Source organism: Podarcis erhardii, assembly GCF_964252035.2.
Source record: "Podarcis erhardii genome assembly, chromosome: 3".
Classification (NCBI taxonomy): domain Eukaryota; kingdom Metazoa; phylum Chordata; class Lepidosauria; order Squamata; family Lacertidae; genus Podarcis; species Podarcis erhardii.
In genome coordinates this window covers 8,996,156-9,014,089 of record NC_138507.1, presented here as the reverse complement: position 1 = coordinate 9,014,089, position 17,934 = coordinate 8,996,156, and the positions used below count along the sequence as shown (strand labels likewise).

General features: G+C 44.7%; 1 protein-coding gene across 1 annotated transcript in view; it reads right to left on the bottom strand.

Moving 5' to 3' along the window:
• Positions 1-7,644, bottom strand: part of SLC23A1 (solute carrier family 23 member 1) — a 40,879-nt gene extending 33,235 nt beyond the window's left edge. The window contains exons 1-2 of the mRNA XM_081855576.1: positions 7,581-7,644; positions 2,126-2,245 (exon numbers count right to left, since the gene is read on the bottom strand). Of these exons, the coding sequence (XP_081711702.1) occupies positions 2,126-2,245; positions 7,581-7,616 (156 nt within the window). The 5' untranslated portion in view covers positions 7,617-7,644. The remainder of the gene's footprint in view (positions 1-2,125; positions 2,246-7,580) is intronic.
• Positions 7,645-17,934: the final 10,290 nt, after the last annotated feature.

Sequence of the window (17,934 nt, the reverse complement as noted above, 5' to 3'; positions counted from 1 at the left end):
AGGTTTCTTCCAAATCTTTATGTGTCTTTTCCCAGGCTTTTTTTAATATTAAAAAAGCCTGGGGAAAGACATATAAAGATTTGGAGAGAATGTGGGAAATGATTGTTGTTAAAAAAACCCTGAAGTTATGGTACTGAGATTGTATAGGACCTGATAGGCTTATAGAGCAAAAGACTTTGTCCCTGCAAGATCAGCCCATCCCTATAGAAGAAGCCACCGCCAAAGAAGATAAGATTGGGGAAAATTAATTAAAGAACTATGCAAGACATATTAGTTAATTTGAAACCCAAGAAAGAAGAGGACATTGGCTTTTTTTTTTAAAGGCATACTTTAAGGCATACTTTTTAAGGGTTGTGTACGGATTTTTACATTAGTAGAACTTTTAAAAGTCACTTGCATTAAGATGAATAAGGTTTTAAAATTGGATTGTTAAGAATGTAAGGCTGTACGGACGTGCATGAATAAGCTAATATAATGGAACCAAGAGGGGGAATGGAACCAAGAGGGGGAATGGAGGGAAGTCAACTGAGTTAAGATTTAGGATTTGAATTTATATATTTGTTTTGCTTTGCTTTAAATTTGTATTGTTGTGGTTTTGCTTTTTGTGGGGGTTTTTTTGTTATTTTGGGGGAAATTAATAAAATGTTATCTAAATGTTATCTAAAAAAAATACTAATTGTGAGATATCCAGATCACTCCTTTTAATAGCAAAAGGTGTCAAGCAATAGGTAAAGGTTAAGGTAAAGGAACCCCTGACCATTAGGTCCAGTCGTGACCGACTCTGGGATTGCGGCGCTCATCTCGCTTTATTGGCAGAGGGAGCTGGCGTACAGCTTCCGGGTCATGTGGCCAGCATGACTAAGCCGCTTCTGGCAAACCAGAGCAGCGCACGAAAATTCCATTTACCTTCCCGCCGGAGCGGTACCTGTTTATCTACTTGCACTTTGATGTGCTTTCGAACTGCTAGGTTGGCAGGAGCAGGGAACAAGCAACGCGTTGTGGGGATTCGAACCGCCAACCTTCTGATCGTCAACTGAAGCCAAAATGACTTGTCCACACGCTCAAAGAAACCCCAAGGGTTTGCAGAAGTATTTTTAAAAATACCTGGAGGAACCCCAAATGTCCAAATACCTCCCCTACAGTCCCGTTCAGTTCCTGATATCATGAAAAACACACCTGCTATTCATAGAACCATAGATGCATAGAACTGGAGAGTATGAAAGGGACCCGATGACCATCTAGTCCAACCCCCGGCAATGTAGGAATATTCAACTGTCCCGTAGGGAGATCCAACTTGCCACCTTGTTTGTGTATACAGCTTAAGTGTGAATATGCACCCAATTTATCACTAAACCAGCAGCTGCAATTATAGGACACTATTTAGAATTTGGGACGCGGGTGGCGCTGTGGGTTAAACCACAGAGCCTAGGACTTGCCGATCAGAAGGTCGGCGGTTCGAATCCCCATGACGGGGTGAGCTCCCGTTTCTCGGTCCCAGCTCCTGCCAACCGTTTCCGTGTGCTGCTCTGGTTCGCCAGAAGCAGCGTAGTCATGCTGGCCACATGACCCGGAAGCTGTACGCCGGCTCCTTTGGCCAATAAAGCAAGATGAGCGGCACAACCCCAGAGTCAGTCACGACCGGACCTAATTGTCAGGGGTCTCTTTACCTTTACCTATTTAGAATTTACTTGGGTGGAGGGGTGGCACAGCGTCTTAGTTAACTCTGCACGGAATTTAAAATGCATTTTAAATAAAGTACAGAGGGAGAGTCAAAAGGGAAGATCAAGGCAAACAGTTCCATAGAAATCAACACTGTAAATCAACAAGGCCAATTATTTAATCAATGTAAACAATGAATGGAAAGTTATAAGCACCCTATGTGTGCCCCTAGTAACTTTTACTCCCTGTACTTTTGCAACAATAGTATTGCTAACGAGGCTACTATATCATATAACAAAATCTGAATACTTAACAACTAGAGACCTTGATAAAGCAGTTTCAGGAAAAAAGCAGCGTGAGAGTTATTTGGAATGGGGGAAATGCACAAAAGTCATGAGGAACAGTTGAGTTTCTTTGGCTCCACTCCTCCAAGCACGTCACAAGTGGAGCTTGATTACACCTTTACCTGAAATCCCAGCAGGATGCAGAGATACCAAGGTGGCGCATCTTCAATTCTATAGATCATATCAAAATCCTTCTGCTCAGGATATATTGGTGGTCCGGCATGGTTCCCATCAGCCTTTTGCTGGAAATAAAAGAAGAGGATTGTTAAGAGACTGAACCAGGGATAGCTAACCAGGGATAGGTCCTCCAGCTGTGGACTACAGCTCCCATCATCCCTTAGTACTGACCATGGTGAGGGAAGCTGTAGACCATCACATCTGGAGGGAATCAGAGAGTGGAATGCAGGAAGAGTTTGTGTTCTGGCTTGAACCTGGCGCTGCTGTGCTAATGCGCTGGGTGTGATCAAGGCAGGTGGGCACATTATAGCCACATTCCAAGCCACATTCCAGATGTACCTGTGGGAGGGGGAACAGGGCTTTGCAGTAGGAGGGGAACGGGGTGTCTGTGTTGGTTTGCCATTTCGTTGCTCTTCCAAGAAATCTCCCACCTGGCTGAAATTGAAGCCGGATGAGGGGAAACAGGCATTCACTTCCAGGTGAGGAGAGGCTGCCAGAAAAATCTTGCAAACAGGTGTAGGCTTTGCTGATCAAAGAATACTAGCTGAAACATTACTAAAGGAATTCATAGTTCTGTTGAGAATCCCCAAATAGTGGAGAGCCGTGGAATGACAGCCACATCAACCCAGCTTTGGATGAACTGTTGGAATCCATTATGAAATATACTCGGAGTCGAGAGTGGATTTCATGCTCTTTACTCAGCTCATAGTGGTGAGGAGGAATGGAAGTTCCCCCAGAATGTCTACTTTATATAAATTATTTACACAATGGGCCCCACGTGATTGGCTATTTCCGGGATTCTCCTGTAGGCCAATCAGGTTGCGGATTCATTTCCACCTGGAGCTGGATTGGGTGGCTCCTGTGGACCAATCAGACTGCTGCATTCTGGATCCTATTGTTCTAGGACCAATCAGACTGTTGCATTCTGAATCCTATTGTGCTAGGACCAATCAGACTGCTGCATTCTGAATCCTATTGTGCTAGGACCAATCAGACTGCTGCATTCTGAATCCCATTGTGCTAGGACCAATCAGACTTCTGCATTCTGAATCCTATTGTTCTAGGACCAATCAGACTGCTGCATTCTGAATCCTATTGTTCTAGGACCAATCAGACTGCTGCATTTTGGATCCTATTCAACTCAGTACATAACACATTATATAAGCAGTATTGCACGTATGTGATTATTGGAGGATGAGGATAGTGATGGGGGGAGCGCTTTTTGCAATGTTTTGGGGGCAAACCAATACAGGTACCTCCTTACACATAAAGATTGTCAAGGGGGTGCCTCTTAAGGGTGCCCTCAACTTCTGAAGTGAGGATTGTATCTATCGGAGAGGGAGTGCCTTTTCAGTGGTGGCGCCCCAGTTGTGGATTTCTTTTCCCAAAGTAGTTTGCCAGGCACCTACTATACTGTCCTTTCTACATCTACTTCTTTTTAGATGCAGTTTCGTGCATCTAACTGTTTTATGCTGCTTTTTTTCTTTTTCCCTTTTGCTGCTGTTAGCAGCATCAGAGGAACTATTCAAAGAGCTAGGAGCTTGACTTGAGACAAACAAAATGGTACTCAAGTAGCACATGTTGTTCCACAGAGCTACAGCCCAGTATTCCTTTCCGTACTGGGCAATGTGCCCAGGAGTCCTGGGTTCAGTGTAAGAAGGTGAAGGCCAGAAAACAGTAAATGTGGCAAGCCAGACCTCAGGGGAGACTGCAAGAGTTCAGCAACGAATGCTTTCTTTACCTGCCATCACTAGGGGTGCTTTGAGACGTGCACAGTTTAGCAGATCCAAATCACTGCTGTCATTTTTTGAAAGGTGGAAGTGGAATACCAACTCTGATTCCACACCCTGAGAACCCAAATCACATCCTGTTGTTAATTGGGCTCTCTCTCTTTTATAATAATAATAATAATAATAATAATAATAATAATAATAATAATAATAATAATAGATTGCTTATACCCTGCCCATCTGGCTGGGTTTCCCCAGCCACTCTGAGTGGCTCCCAACAGAATATTAAAAACACAATAAAACATCAAACATTAAAAACTTCCCTAAACAGGGTTGCCTTCAGATGTCTTCTAAAAGTCAGATAGTTGATTATTTCTTCGACATCTGATGGGGCGTTCCATAGGGTGGGCGCCACTACCAAGAAGGCCCTCTGCCGGGTCTCTGTAACCTCACTTCTTGCAGGGAGGGAACTGCCAGAAGGCCCTTGGAGCTGGACCTCAGTGTCCAGGCAGAACAATGGAAGTGGAGACGCTCCTTCAGGTATACTGGGCCGAGGCCGTTTAGGGCTTTAAAGGTCAACACCAACACTTTGAATTGTGCTCGGAAACGTACTGGGAGCCAATGCAGGTCTTTCAAGATCGGTGTTATGTGGTCTCGGCGGCCGCCCCCAGTCACCAGTCTAGCTGCCACATTCTGGATTAGTTGTAGTTTCTGGGTCACCTTCAAAGGTAGCCCCACGTAGAGCGCATTGCAGTAGTCCAAGCGGGAGATAACCAGAGCATGCACCACTCTGGTGAGACAGTCCGTGGGCAGGTAGGGTCTCAGCCTGCGTACCAGATGGAGCTGGTAGACAGCTGCCCTGGACACAGAATTGACCTGCGCCTCCATGGACAGCTGTGAGTCCAGAATGACTCCCAGGCTGCGTACCTGGTCCTTCAGGGGCACAGTTACCCCATTCAGGACCAGGGAGTCCTCCACCCCTGCCCACCCCCTGTTCCCCCAAAACAGTACTTCTGTCTTGTCAGGATTCAACCTCAATCTGTTAACCGCCATCCATCCTCTCTTTTCCCAATCCCTGAGGTGGTTCTGGGTAGATTTTTATTGGGACTATTGTATGTGGGGAAAGGAGTAAACGCTCCCTCCCTCCAGTGCTCGCCCTTTGCATGAATCCCTGCCCCATCTGCCCCAGGTGCAACTGAGAGGCTGCAGAGTAAAGAAAATAAATACAGCAGTACCTCAGGTTAAGTACTTAATTCGTTCTGGAGGTCCGTTCTTAACCTGAAACTGTTCTTAACCTGAAGCACCACTTTAGCTAATGGGGCCTCCTGCTGCCACCACGCTGCCGGAGCACGATTTCTGTTCTCATCCTGAAGCAAAGTTCTTAACCTGAAGCACTATTTCTGGGTTAGTGGAGTGTGTAACCTGAAGCGTCTGTAACCTGAAGCGTATGTAACCTGAAGTATATGTGACCCGAGGTAGCACTGTAGAAGGTAATACAGTGGTACCTCAGGTTGCATGCGCTTCAGGTTACAGACTCCGCTAACGCAGAAATAGTACCTCGGGTTAAGAACTTTGCTTCCGGATGAGAACAGAAATCGTGCTCCGGCGGCGCGGCGGCGGCAGGAAGCCCCATTAGCTAAAGTGGTGCTTCAGGTTAAGAACAGTTTCAGGTTAAGAACGGACCTCCAGAACGAATTAAGTACTTAACCCGAGGTACCACTGTACTATTTGGAAAGAGAACTGTTATGGTGGTAAGAGTTGGTCCCTAGAGGGGAGAGATGGTCTATAGAGAAAGAAATGTCTAGAACTCAATCTACAGGATAGGTCACTACTATCCTGTATAGGGAGAGCTGTAGAGGCTGGAACAGCAACACATTCATGGCTTATCTACACATGAGGAAATACTGCAATTCTTCTGTTATTACGAGCTCTGAGAGGAACAGGTGCTTAACTGGGGAAGCACAAGAAGGGATGCTTTCTTCAGGTGCCCCATGGCTCGTTTCACAGTAAATGAACACCGTGGAAGCCGCTTTTATCAACCTGGGAATAATCCATACATTTCGAATGGCGCAAAACAGCAAGTTGGGTCATGTACGGACTGGCACCTAACTAAGTTTGGCCAAAAGTAGCATTAGAAATTGCTTGAATGTTGAGTTGGCCATCTGTCACCATATGCAGAATGATAGTCATTGAAAACTTCTGAGATAGGAATATGTACAGTGGTACTTCGGGTTAAGTACTTAATTCGTTCCGGAGGTCCGTACTTAACCTGAAACTGTTCTTAACCTGAAGCACCACTTTAGCTAATGGGACCTCCTGCTGCCGTTGCACCACCACAGCACTATTTCTGTTCTCATCCTGAAGCAAAGTTTTTAACCAGAAGCACTATTTCTGGGTTAGCGGAGTCTGTAACCTGAAGCGTATGTAACCTGAAGCGTATGTAACCCAAGGTACCACTGTATTAGAATCAATGTGAAGCAGGGTTGATTTGTATTCTTGTTTGAAGAGATTTCCTTTATTTTAAGCGAAAGTCCCATGTTCTGTGAACTCCATGCAACATCTGTGGTCTGTTTTGATTCCCTGTTTACCTTCCACAGTGCTAAAAAGAGTTTTCAATGTTTGTTCTCTGGTCTCGTGGTTTCCTTATCCTCTTATAATAGCTACAAAATACACTTCCATCACCTTTGCCTCATGTAGAGATGGGGGAGAAAGTTGGTTCATTTGGGGTTGAAAGGGAAATCTACCTACTTACCTATTGCAGCAGCCTCTATAGCCGTGCGGCACCTCTCCAGCCGGGAGAGCGCGCGTGGGGCTAAAGAAGCCGCCTGCGACCCTCTCCCGGCTGGAGAGGTGACGCGCGGCTATGGCAGCAGCCTCTCCGCTGCACGCCTTTTCGCTGCTCCCTGACCTGCTCTTTGGGGCTGGTAGTGGGCTTCCCCCTGCCAGCCCCAAAGAGCAGGTCGAAAGGAACCTGAAGCCTGGAGAGCGAGAGGGGTCGGTGCACACCGACCCCTCTCGCTCTCCAGGCTTCCAAGGTAGCCGCCTGATGGTGACTGAACGCACCTTAAACAGCACCTTGTTTTAGAGGGGGAAAACAAGAGGGGGGGAATTCTCACCCTCTCTGCGCAGCGCCTCCTGCCGCTTCGCTGAAGGGGCGCTGGGCAGAGAGGGGGAGAAATTTTTTTTTCTTGTTCTCCCCCCTCTAAAACAAGGTGCGTCCTATTGTCCGGTGTGTCCTATAGAGCGAAAAATACGGTAATTCACGCTTTAAAAAGAGTGCGCAAACAGCTGAGTAATGTGTACAAAATCACATGTACTACAATAAAGTGTGCATATAAATGCACATTGGTGGAAAAAAACATTCAAAACCACATTGTTTTAGGCGAAACTGCTGCTGCAAAAAGAAGTGTGTACTAGGCAGAATTGTGTACAAGCGTGTATTTGGAAGAAAATTGCAATAAAATGGTGGTGAACTTGCATGAGGAGTTTTTTAAAAAATGCAAACCAATGTAGAAATGCAAAGAATCAAACCTAAGACTAGAAAAAAAATGATAAAGAGAGAAACAAAAACTGACAGATTTCCTTATCCCTGGCCTTAAGCCATACTTAAACATTTCCAAGCCATAAATTTCATGCAGGTCTATATGTTAATTTGAAGCAGTCGATTTACCTTGAAGTGAGCCGGGCCTTCGGAACTGCGTCCCATTCCTATGCAGAACCAAAGAAAGAGGAAGTCTGACTCCAGGCATATTTATAATCTCTGTGAGGACTTTAGCCAACATACCAAAGATTGCCTGTCAATCTGTAACCGCAGCTATTGGCTGCTGATTGTGAAATAAATTTATGGTATTGAAAGCTCACACATCAGTCCCTATTGAGCAGGGCATTACACGGATAAAACTCATCCCTACCAGAATGTCAGTTTTCACAGCTTCGTTGGCTAAATATTAATAGAATGGAGTTATTGCACAACCGACTGGCTAGATGATAGTTTGCACAAAAATTCGACTCAGGCAGCCAGGATCCAAACGTGACATTCTGTTGGAAACCACAGAAACGAAAACATCTCCGTTAACATTGTTTTAATAGGTGGGTAGGCAGCGAGAAAACAAACCAGCCCACACTGTTTTCTGTCATATTTTTCTTTAGTATCCCTTCCAACCCCTTCCCCAAATTGTACCACATAACCCAGTAGTACACTGTGTAAATTACTTTAATTTCTACATCTCCACAGCCAAATCTCAGTCTGCACTGAGACACTAAGGTTATGAATGAGATCAGGCAGTTTCATTAACGATATAATTGTTAGAGAAAGAATAGGATGTAGAATAGAAAATAAACATCGCGGATGGTATCCAGCATAACTCAGAGTAGACCCATTGAAATCATTGGACCAAAGTGACTTAAGTTTACTAATTTCAATGGGTCATCTCTCCATAGGACTTGGTTGGATATCGCCCACTAGCTGTGAATCAAAAAAGCCATATATTATCAGCTTGACTGTGGCAGTTCTTTTCAAATCTGAAGATTTTTAAAAGCCAGGATATTGCATTAGAGATAGGAGCACCATAGGCACCGACTCCATGGGGCCTGAGGGGGCCCGAGCCCCCTCAAAAATTCGGTTGGGGGGGCTCCGCCCCCCCAATAATTTAAGAAAATTATTAGTTATATTATGCTTTGTAAAATCACAAAATTATGTTGGTATTTTTTATTTTCCTTGTTTGACGATAGTTACCTTTTAAAATACATTCAGTAATGAGTTAAAACAAAGCCACTCCCGATCTAGAGAGGGGGTGGGGTTGCGGGCTCTCGACCCATCAACAATCTCGTGGGGCTGCCGTCAGCCCCGCGAGAAGCGGGGATTCCCCCTAGCTCATTAATATTCACCGCCCACGGCGGCAGCCAATCGGCTGCCGCAAAGGGCGGGCCCTCACAGGTTCACTTAAGGTCGGGGCAGCCCGGGGCTCGCCCCTTTCGTTCCCCCAGCAGCAGCGGTTTGGAGGTCTTGGGCCCCCCCAATATTTTTTATAAGTCGGTATGGGCCCCCGCCCGCCCAATATTTTTTATAAGTCGGCACCCCTGAGGAGCACATCTGCAATTACCTGCCCCTTGCTGTTCTTCACAATTCATATCTGCTTGGGTTGTCTCTTATCAGCCTTTCTTAAGCAAATGTGCTCCACCAACATATATACTCCCAGTGAAAAGGTGCTTTCTTCCTCCTTTCAAGAGTATGACTCAGGATTCATTGTTTTGTTGCTAGTGCAGCTTTGGTTTTGCCTTTTTAAAAAAACAACAACAAAACAACACTGAATTTGCATGTGCAGTGCCAGTACACACTCTAATATCTTTGCCCAACTGTGGCAAACCCCACCCACCCCAGTTCCTTGAGCCATTTATCATGGGATTGTGAAGTAATCGAGGTAATCTAGGGCCATAAATAGCCCTCCTTGGAAAAAAGAAATAAATAAGATGTCTGTTGGAGGGGAGGTGCTGAATAGGTGCAAAATGCAAAATCTGCTTAAGAATGATTTAAAAGGAAATGGAGGATCTGTGATTCTGTGAAGGGGAAGCAGCAATAGTGGAAGGGTGAGATGAAGGCTTGTTACTTATATTTGGGGGAGAAACGAGTGATTTCTGCTATTAGATGATGTGGAAAGTTCCTGTTGGTTTTCAAAGAAAGTGCTTACACAATACAAAATTTAATCTTACTAAAGCTTAGTTAGGCTGGCCTAATAAAGAAGACTCGGGACATACCTGGATATGAAGTAATATAACCAATTAATTTTTTTGTATGCTTAGGACTAAACAAATATGGTTCTTCGCTTTCTCCCAAACAACAGTTCAGTAGCAAAAGAGTCCTGTAATTTAGCGTAGCCAAGGCTGGCTCTGTGTTTGAATCCTCTGTGTTCTAGATCATTCCTTTGATTATCTTGACACCATTTTCCACCAGCCCATGAGACTGTGGATATCTAGGACTCGGAAGTATTCACAGGGTCAGTGTTCCTTCACATTACAAAGGAACACAGGGTCATTCCACGCCAAATCATCTGATTTTAATACTTGACCGTGCTCTCACAACTCAGATTTTCTTTTTAAAAAATTATTATGTGTAATATAAAAATTATTACCTATGAGATAACCTCAAATGAAGAAATTTTTTTGGTCCAAAATTGAGCACAGGACAATTTTTTGAAAATTTTGATTTTTGCGCTATTTAGGCTAATGCAATTTCTGCGTCAGGTTAGAAAAAACCTCCTGTTTCGCTTATTTTTCATGGTGCCAGGGTGATTTGGCATGGAATGACGCCACAGGGATGCCATGTTTGGTCCCATCACTGTGTTTGCATGTAACATCCTGCCCTCAGAAACACACTGCGGATGGAGCATCTAGAGAGAACACTGATTGCACCTCAATTGTAATGCAACTGTGAGTAGGTCTGTGAGAGGGCATTTTTGGTAGTGACACCTGCATTGTGGAATGCCCTCCCATCAGATGTCAAGGAAATAAACAACTATCTGACTTTTAGAAGACATCTGAAGGCAACCCTGTATCAGGAAAATTTTAATGTCTAATGTTTTACCATTTTTTATGTGTTGTTAGCCGCCAAGAGTGATTGGGGAAACCCAGCCAGATGGGTGGCGTATTATTATTATTACAGTGGTATCTCGGGTTACAGAAGCTTCAGGTTACAGACTCCGCTAACCCAGAAATAGTACCTTGGGTTAAGAACTTTGCTTCAGGATGAGAACAGAAATCGCGCAGCGGCAGCAGGAGGCCCCATTAGCTAAAGTGGTACCTCAAGTTAAGAACAGTTTCAGGTTAAGAACGGACCTCCGGAACGAATTAAGTTCTTAACCCGAGGTACCACTGTATTATTATTAGGTCACTGCCAAATGACTGGACAACAGGTGACAGGTACATATTTAATAACCACAAGGAAACATCATGTTTTTTCAGAGTGCCTACTACTATTACAACAAGAACAATGACGAAGAAGGAACAACAATGCCAATTTTAATGTACAAATGGTTTAAAAGGACGACACATACCATAAATATACTTCTGCAGATATTGTAAGCTCTCTCTAATCCATCTCTAAACAGTTGCACTCTTTTTCACCTCTTTGTCCCACCCGAGACCAGAAACAGGTTGGACAAGCCCAGGCTTGTCATGCTATAAGGCCTATTTCAGAGAAGGCAGTCTGGGTAAATAAGGAAATGTATTTCTGTTGACAGCCAAATTTCATATAAGTGTATAACTAAATCTCATTTTTGTAAAAGAGGAGTTGGTTCACACCGTACTTCCTGGTTTGCACGCTGCACCTTCTGCCTAAGGTGGCAAACACACACACCCTGCTTGGCAGGGGGTTGGACTCGATGGCCCTTGTGGTCCCTTCCAACTCTATGATTCTATCACACACACACACACACACACACACACACACACACACACATATATATATTCCACCTGAAAGTCAATAATAAGAGAGACAGGTACACTTCAGCATGGAGCATTCCACAAATGGGGAGCCGCCACCAAAAAGGCTCTGTCATGGGGCAGCACCAACCAGGCACCACCACCACCAAGGTTTCACCTGACATTAATTCTGATGTGTTTCATATGTAGCCTGATCATTTTTACCAGAAATGTTTACATGGTCCACTCCTGTGGTACCTTCTGCTCCATGCTGGTGATGCTCAGAAAAGGCACTGTTGTTGTGGCCATGTAACCACGCAACAGGGACGCGGGTGGCGCTGTGGTCTAAACCACTGAGCCTAGGGCTTGCCAATCGGAAGGTTGGCAGTTCGAATCCCCACGACGGAGTGAGTTCCCTTGCTCGGTCCTTGCTCCTGCCCACCTAGCAGTTTGAAAGCACGTCAAAGTGAAAGTAGATAAATAGGTACCTTCCAGCGGGAAGGTAAACGGCATTTCCGTGCTCTGCTCTGGCTTCACCAGAAGCGGCTTAGTCGTGCTGGCCACATGACCTGGAAAAACTGTCTGCGTACAAATGTTGGCTCCCTTGGCCTGTAAAGCAAGATAAGTGCCGCAACCCCAGACTGGACTTAACTGTCAGGGGTCCTTTACCTTTAACCACACAATCCACTCTAATCATCTGGATGGGATAGGACAATGTTCTATAAAAGTACAGGATGAGCTGCCCTTTAAAATATCTACTTGTATAGAAATCCTCTCACAGAAAGGCTTGTGTCCATAGCACTACACTGATTTCCTCAGGTGGTTTAAAAGATACCCTGGTGGGCTTTTCTTGAGCCATAGTTTGTTCTTGGTGAATCATAGAATCCTAGAGTTGGAAGAGACCACAAGGGCCATCGAGTCCAACCCCCTGCCAAGCAGGAAACACCACCAGAGCACTCCTGACATATGGTTGTCAAGCCTCTGTTTAAAGACCTCCAAAGAAGGAGACTCCACCATACTTCTTGGCAGCAAATTCCACTGTTGAACAGCTCTTACTGTCAGGAAGTTCTTCCTAATGTTTAGGTGGAATCTTCTTTCTTGTAGTTTGGAACCATTGCTCTGTGTCCGCTTCTCTGGAGCAGCAGAAAACAACCTTTCTCCCTCCTCTATGTGACACCCTTTTATATATTTGAACATGGCTATCATATCACCCCTTAACCTCCTCTTCTCCAGGCTAAACCTGCCCAGCTCCCTTAGCCGTTCCTCATAAGGCATCGTTTCCAGGCCTTTGACCATTTTGGTTGCCCTCCTCTGGACACGTTCCAGTTTGTCAGTGTCCTTCTTGAACTGTGGTGCCCAGAACTGGACACAGTACTCCAGGTGAGGTCTGACCAGAGCAGAATACAGTGGCACTATTACTTCCCTTGATCTAGATGCTATACTCCTATGGATGCAGCCCAGAATTGCATTGGCTTGGTCACCATCTTTTTGTGTAAAGAGTATAGCTTGGTCACCATCTTTTTGTGTAAAGAGTATATCTCACAGTACCCATTCGTTTAATTTTAAAAAGAAACAAGTGATTAGCAAGGAAAGAGTAAGGTGAATGGCGTTGTGAGTGGCCTTTGGAGGAGGCTGGATCAATTCTCCCCTTATGGTGAGGAATGTGTAGCAGAATTATTAGACATAAGAACAAAGAGAGGCAGAATGCTAGACGGTTGGCAGAGGAAGTTGCTTATTCCAGTGTACAGTCATTGAATTCAGGACTTTTGGCCAGTGTCAGCAAGGAAATGGTTAGATTCAGCACTTACAATTCAGGCTTTGCCACATATACTCAGATCAAAGTCCATCTCTTTAACCACAGCTCTTTTAACTAGGGGTCTATTAATAAAAGTTGCAGAGAAATTAAGAATTAACTTCTTTGCAAGGCCTCAAAGAACAGTTGCTACTGTTTTAGTTGAGAAGCAAGTTTTTACAGGCTGGTGGGACCGCAAATACGCTAAAGAAGGTTCCCCTCCACCTTCCTCAAGGATCCCACAGATTGTCCCCCAAATCCAGTTTTTAAAAAAATAAAAATAAGAATGCAAGTGCAAACCACACATATAAGATTAATGAATAATCGGGAAGAATACTACCGGAACCTTTCCTCTTGTATTGCTGAAACTCTAAGAGCAATAGCCGTTAGGGGAGGAGGGAGGAGGAAAGATAAAAGCAACTGAACTTCATAACTAGATTCCATTCTGTAGAAAAATGGAGTCTGTTTATCATTTACTAAAATTACAAAAGGCAAGATTTTAATCTATACTCGTTAGAAGGAGTTTATTATATAGATCACATATTATTGCTTTGATATGTGTTTAGTGTTGTTGATATTGCTATCATTTAATAAACATAAGGAAAGGCGGGAGGTAGAGATTAATAATTATATACAGGTGCAATATATTTATTCTTATGTCTTTTATGACAGTATCTTAAATGAATTATAAAATATCTCCACTAGTTATATGATATTTATTACAGTGGTGCCCCGCAAGACGAATGCCTCACAAGACGGAAAACCCGCTAGACGAAATGGTTTTCCGTTTTGGAGGTGCTTCGCAAAACGAATTTCCTATGGGCTTGCTTCGCAAGACGAAATTGTCTTGCGAGTTCCTGCGGGGTTTTTTTTCCTCCCCCCCCCCTTTTTCTAAGCTGCTAAGCCGCTTATCTGCTTACCTGATAAGCCGCTAAAAGCCACTAAAAGCCACTAAAAGCGCTAATAGCGCTAATCCACTAAGCCGTCAATGGGCTTGCTTCGCAAGACGAAAAAACCGCTAGACGAAGAGACTCGCGGAACGGATTAATTTCGTCTTGCGAGGCACCACTGTATTATTATTTGTGTATTTATATACCACTCTTCATCCAAAGGTCACATTTAGTTAGTATACAATTGAATATTATCTCTGTCAAAACCTTTTACTTTTTTATGATTTTTACTAATGCAGTAGCATATTTATATTATTCTGTGCTATCAAAAAATATATCTTTTTCTTTCTTTCTTTCTTTCTTGCTTGCCTGCTTGCTTTCACGAATGCATACATAAAGCCAGCAAACACACATGCAGGAAAAATGAAAAAGAATACATTCTGCTGGTTTATTTATTTTTTAAACCCAAGATTCTACTTTAAACACATCATCATAAGGCCCTCAGACTACCTTCCTGAAAGGTCTTATAATGGAATTGCTGATACAACTTGTATAAGTCAGGTACCAGTTTGCTGAAAGTCATTAAACAAAAAACCTTGAATCCAGGCAATATGGAGGACGAGTCTGCTGCAGATCTTAGCAATTTGTGATCTAAGGTCTTGTCAAGCATGTTATGGTGGCTTCCAGGCTGTTGCTATTTTCAGGTGCGATTCGTTCATATTCCGGCAAATTCAGGTAGTGCAGTTATAGCTGATCGGGAAGTCTTGCACCCCAAACCCAGGAAAATGCACCGGAAAGTGTGGGATAATGCTTGCTTTGATGTGATGTCAATTCACCTTCCCACAAACATATCACAATGAGTGCTCATTAAATAGCCCACTCACAAGTCCTTTTAAATGTGTTTGTGAGAGTGATGGGTTATTGATTTCCTTTTGATTTCCTTCTTGTTTTTCTTCTGCATTCTGTGCTCTCATTTTGTAGTTAGATGTTGTGAAACTGCCCAGTGATCTGCGGATGATGTTGTTGTTGTTGGCGTCCGTCTGTCTCGAGAGACAATGGAGTACACCTCCAGAGGTTGCAGTCAAACTGCTGGAAAATCGCTGCGCCTGGTGTGGCTGCAGAGACCGGTAACTTGTCATTGCTGCCTCCAGGGGCCGGCTTACCCATAGGCACTAGGGGTGTGGGGCACCCAGGCACCGGACTCTCAGGAGTGCCAAGCCAAGAGTCCGGGGCCGAGATTTGGAGTCAAGGGATTGAAGAGCCAGGCCAGACGACAGCCGGTATAGAGCAGAGCTCATCGGAGCGCCGCAGGCTTTTCTGCTGCGGGCCCTAAGGCAGCCGGCTGGCTCTCCCCTCCTGCGTGCCTGGGATTGGCGGGCAGGAGGGCACAGCTTCCCTCCCAAGCCTCTGTGGGGATTGCTCTCCTCCCTCCAACCGCAGTGGCATGGGAGAGAGTTGTGCGCCCCCCAAAAAACTCAACAACTCTGAGCTGCCCCCCTAAAATAGCTCAACAACTTTGGCCTGCCCAAATTGAGGGTGCTGGGCAGTTTTTTGCACCCCGGCGCCACATATGCTGGCTGCTTCCCACATTGTTTTTGCAGCACTGAAATGACCTATCTGAGGCGCAAACCTGGACAGCGTGTATGGAGGTGCTGGGCTGCCCAGATGAGAAGACCCCCCTTCTTGGCACCATTGATAAGGTGGACAAACTGCCCCAGAAAAAGCATGATGTGTCTGTCTCCCATCCGAGGTACTACCCATCCCCTGGCATATAATTTTAATTCGTCATCATCTAGTATCTCTCCAAACAAATCACGATGAATGTGAAATGAACAAGTTGTCTAATGGGACGCGGGTGGTGCTGTGGTCTAAACCACTGAGCCTCTTGGACTTGCCGTTCGGAAGGTTGGCAGTTCGAATCCGCTCGATGGAGTGAGCTCTCGCTGCTCTCTCCCAGCTCCTGCCAACCTAGCAGTTCGAAAGCACACCAGTGCAAGTAGATAAACAGGTACTGCTACGGCGGGAAAGTAAATGGCATTTCCGTACGCTCTGGTTCCATCTGTTGCACCAGAAGTGGTTTAGTCCTGCTGGCCACATGACCCAGAAAGCTGTCTGTGGACAAATGCCGGCTCGCACAGCGAGATGAGCGCCACAACCCCATAGTCGCCTTTGACTGGACTTAAGCATCCAGGAGCCCTTTACCTTTTACCTTTACCAAACAGGTTGTCTAGAAGCACCCCATGAAAACATTATGGGTGAAACCCTCTGGGCATGACAGCTGAGCTATGTCTTAGTTGGCGCTGCTGCTATTTGCCTCTTGCCATGCTCTGATCCACACAGAGTGAAGATCAGGACTCTGCCGTCCTTTTCCGTTATGCTAACTTTTGCTGCCACACAGAGGCACTGCGGAGGAAAAGACAGGGGGAGTTCTACTGCCAAAACAAGCTAATGAGTTAGAGGAGTTGAGTGCTAGCTGTTGGGAGTTTGTTACTGGGGTGGGGTGGGGGGAATTGTAGTTCTGAAAGGGGTAAACCACAGTTCCCAGAATTTCTTTGTGGGGCAAACTGCTTTAAATGTGCAGTGGCGTGCGGTGAAATTTTTCGTAGGGGAACAGTTAGGGCCAGAGGTGCCACCATGTGAGGGCAATTGGGGGGGCAGATGACGGGATGTGGGCATTGCAGCTCTCTCCCTAAACTGGGCAGAAGCTCCCCAAATTTGGGAAGGAGGTGCCAGGCCTCTGATAGGATGCTTGAGCCCTGCTGCCTCCTTCTTAAAGCTGGGCGGATCTATGAGTCCTGGTCTGTACTATGATGTGCTGTACATTTTGCAAAACGCTTTTGTTATGTACTGAATTGAATAGGATCCAAAAAGCAGCAGTCTGATTGGTCCTAGAACAATAGGATTCAGAATGCAGCAGTCTGATTGGTCCTAGAACAATGTAGCAGTATGATTGGTCCGCAGGAGCCACCCAATCCAGCTCCAGGTGGAAGTGAATCCGCAACCTGATTGGCCTACAGGAGAATCCCAGAATTAGCCATTCACGTGCGACCCATTGTGTAAATAAGGTATATAAAGCAGACATTTTGGGGGAACTTTCATTCCTCACTACTATGAGCTGAATAAAAAGCATGAAATTCACACTTGACTCCGAGTATATTTCAGCATTACAAGACGATATCATTGTTAATTGTTTTTCCATCACAAAAAACCCTACTAAGAAGGTATGGAGTTATGCAACCCCTGAGCCAAGGAGATAAGTCACTATAAAACCTTTCGGAGACATCTGAAAGCAACCCTGTTATAGGGAAGGTTGAATGTGTTATGTTTTTACATATGTTAGGACCCACCCAGAGTGGCTGGAGCACTCAGTCAGATAGTCAGAGTATAAATAGTAAAATTATCGTCATTATTAAATAGGACACCCCTATTTTCACTGGAGAAATGTTGGAGGGTGTGTGTGTGTGTGTGTGGTATCCAACATTAGTCATGCTCAGAGTAGACCCATTGAAATGAATGGACAGGGCTAACTTAGATCCTTAGGGCTAACTGGGTATATTTTAAGTAATCGTACCCTCCAACATGTCTTGAGTAAGCTGTGATTGGATATAACCCTATATATTCCTATATATTAATTTTTACTTATTGTCATCAACCACGGAGGCCTGAAAGATTGCCCGTAAACATTTAAAATAAATGTTTGATTCAAGGCCAAATCAACAGAGCATAACAGCTCAACTGGTTTGGGGAGTTAAATGAGAATTGGGAATCCCCTTGGCAACTGCTTAGACCCTCACACAGAGAATCACTTTACATTTTGAAAATTGTCATTGTAAAGGAATCCACTCTGACTCATTCACACAGGGGATGGGAGCAGTGAAGATTACTAAGAGCGATAACATTAAATTTTAACCATTCTTTCAACAGAG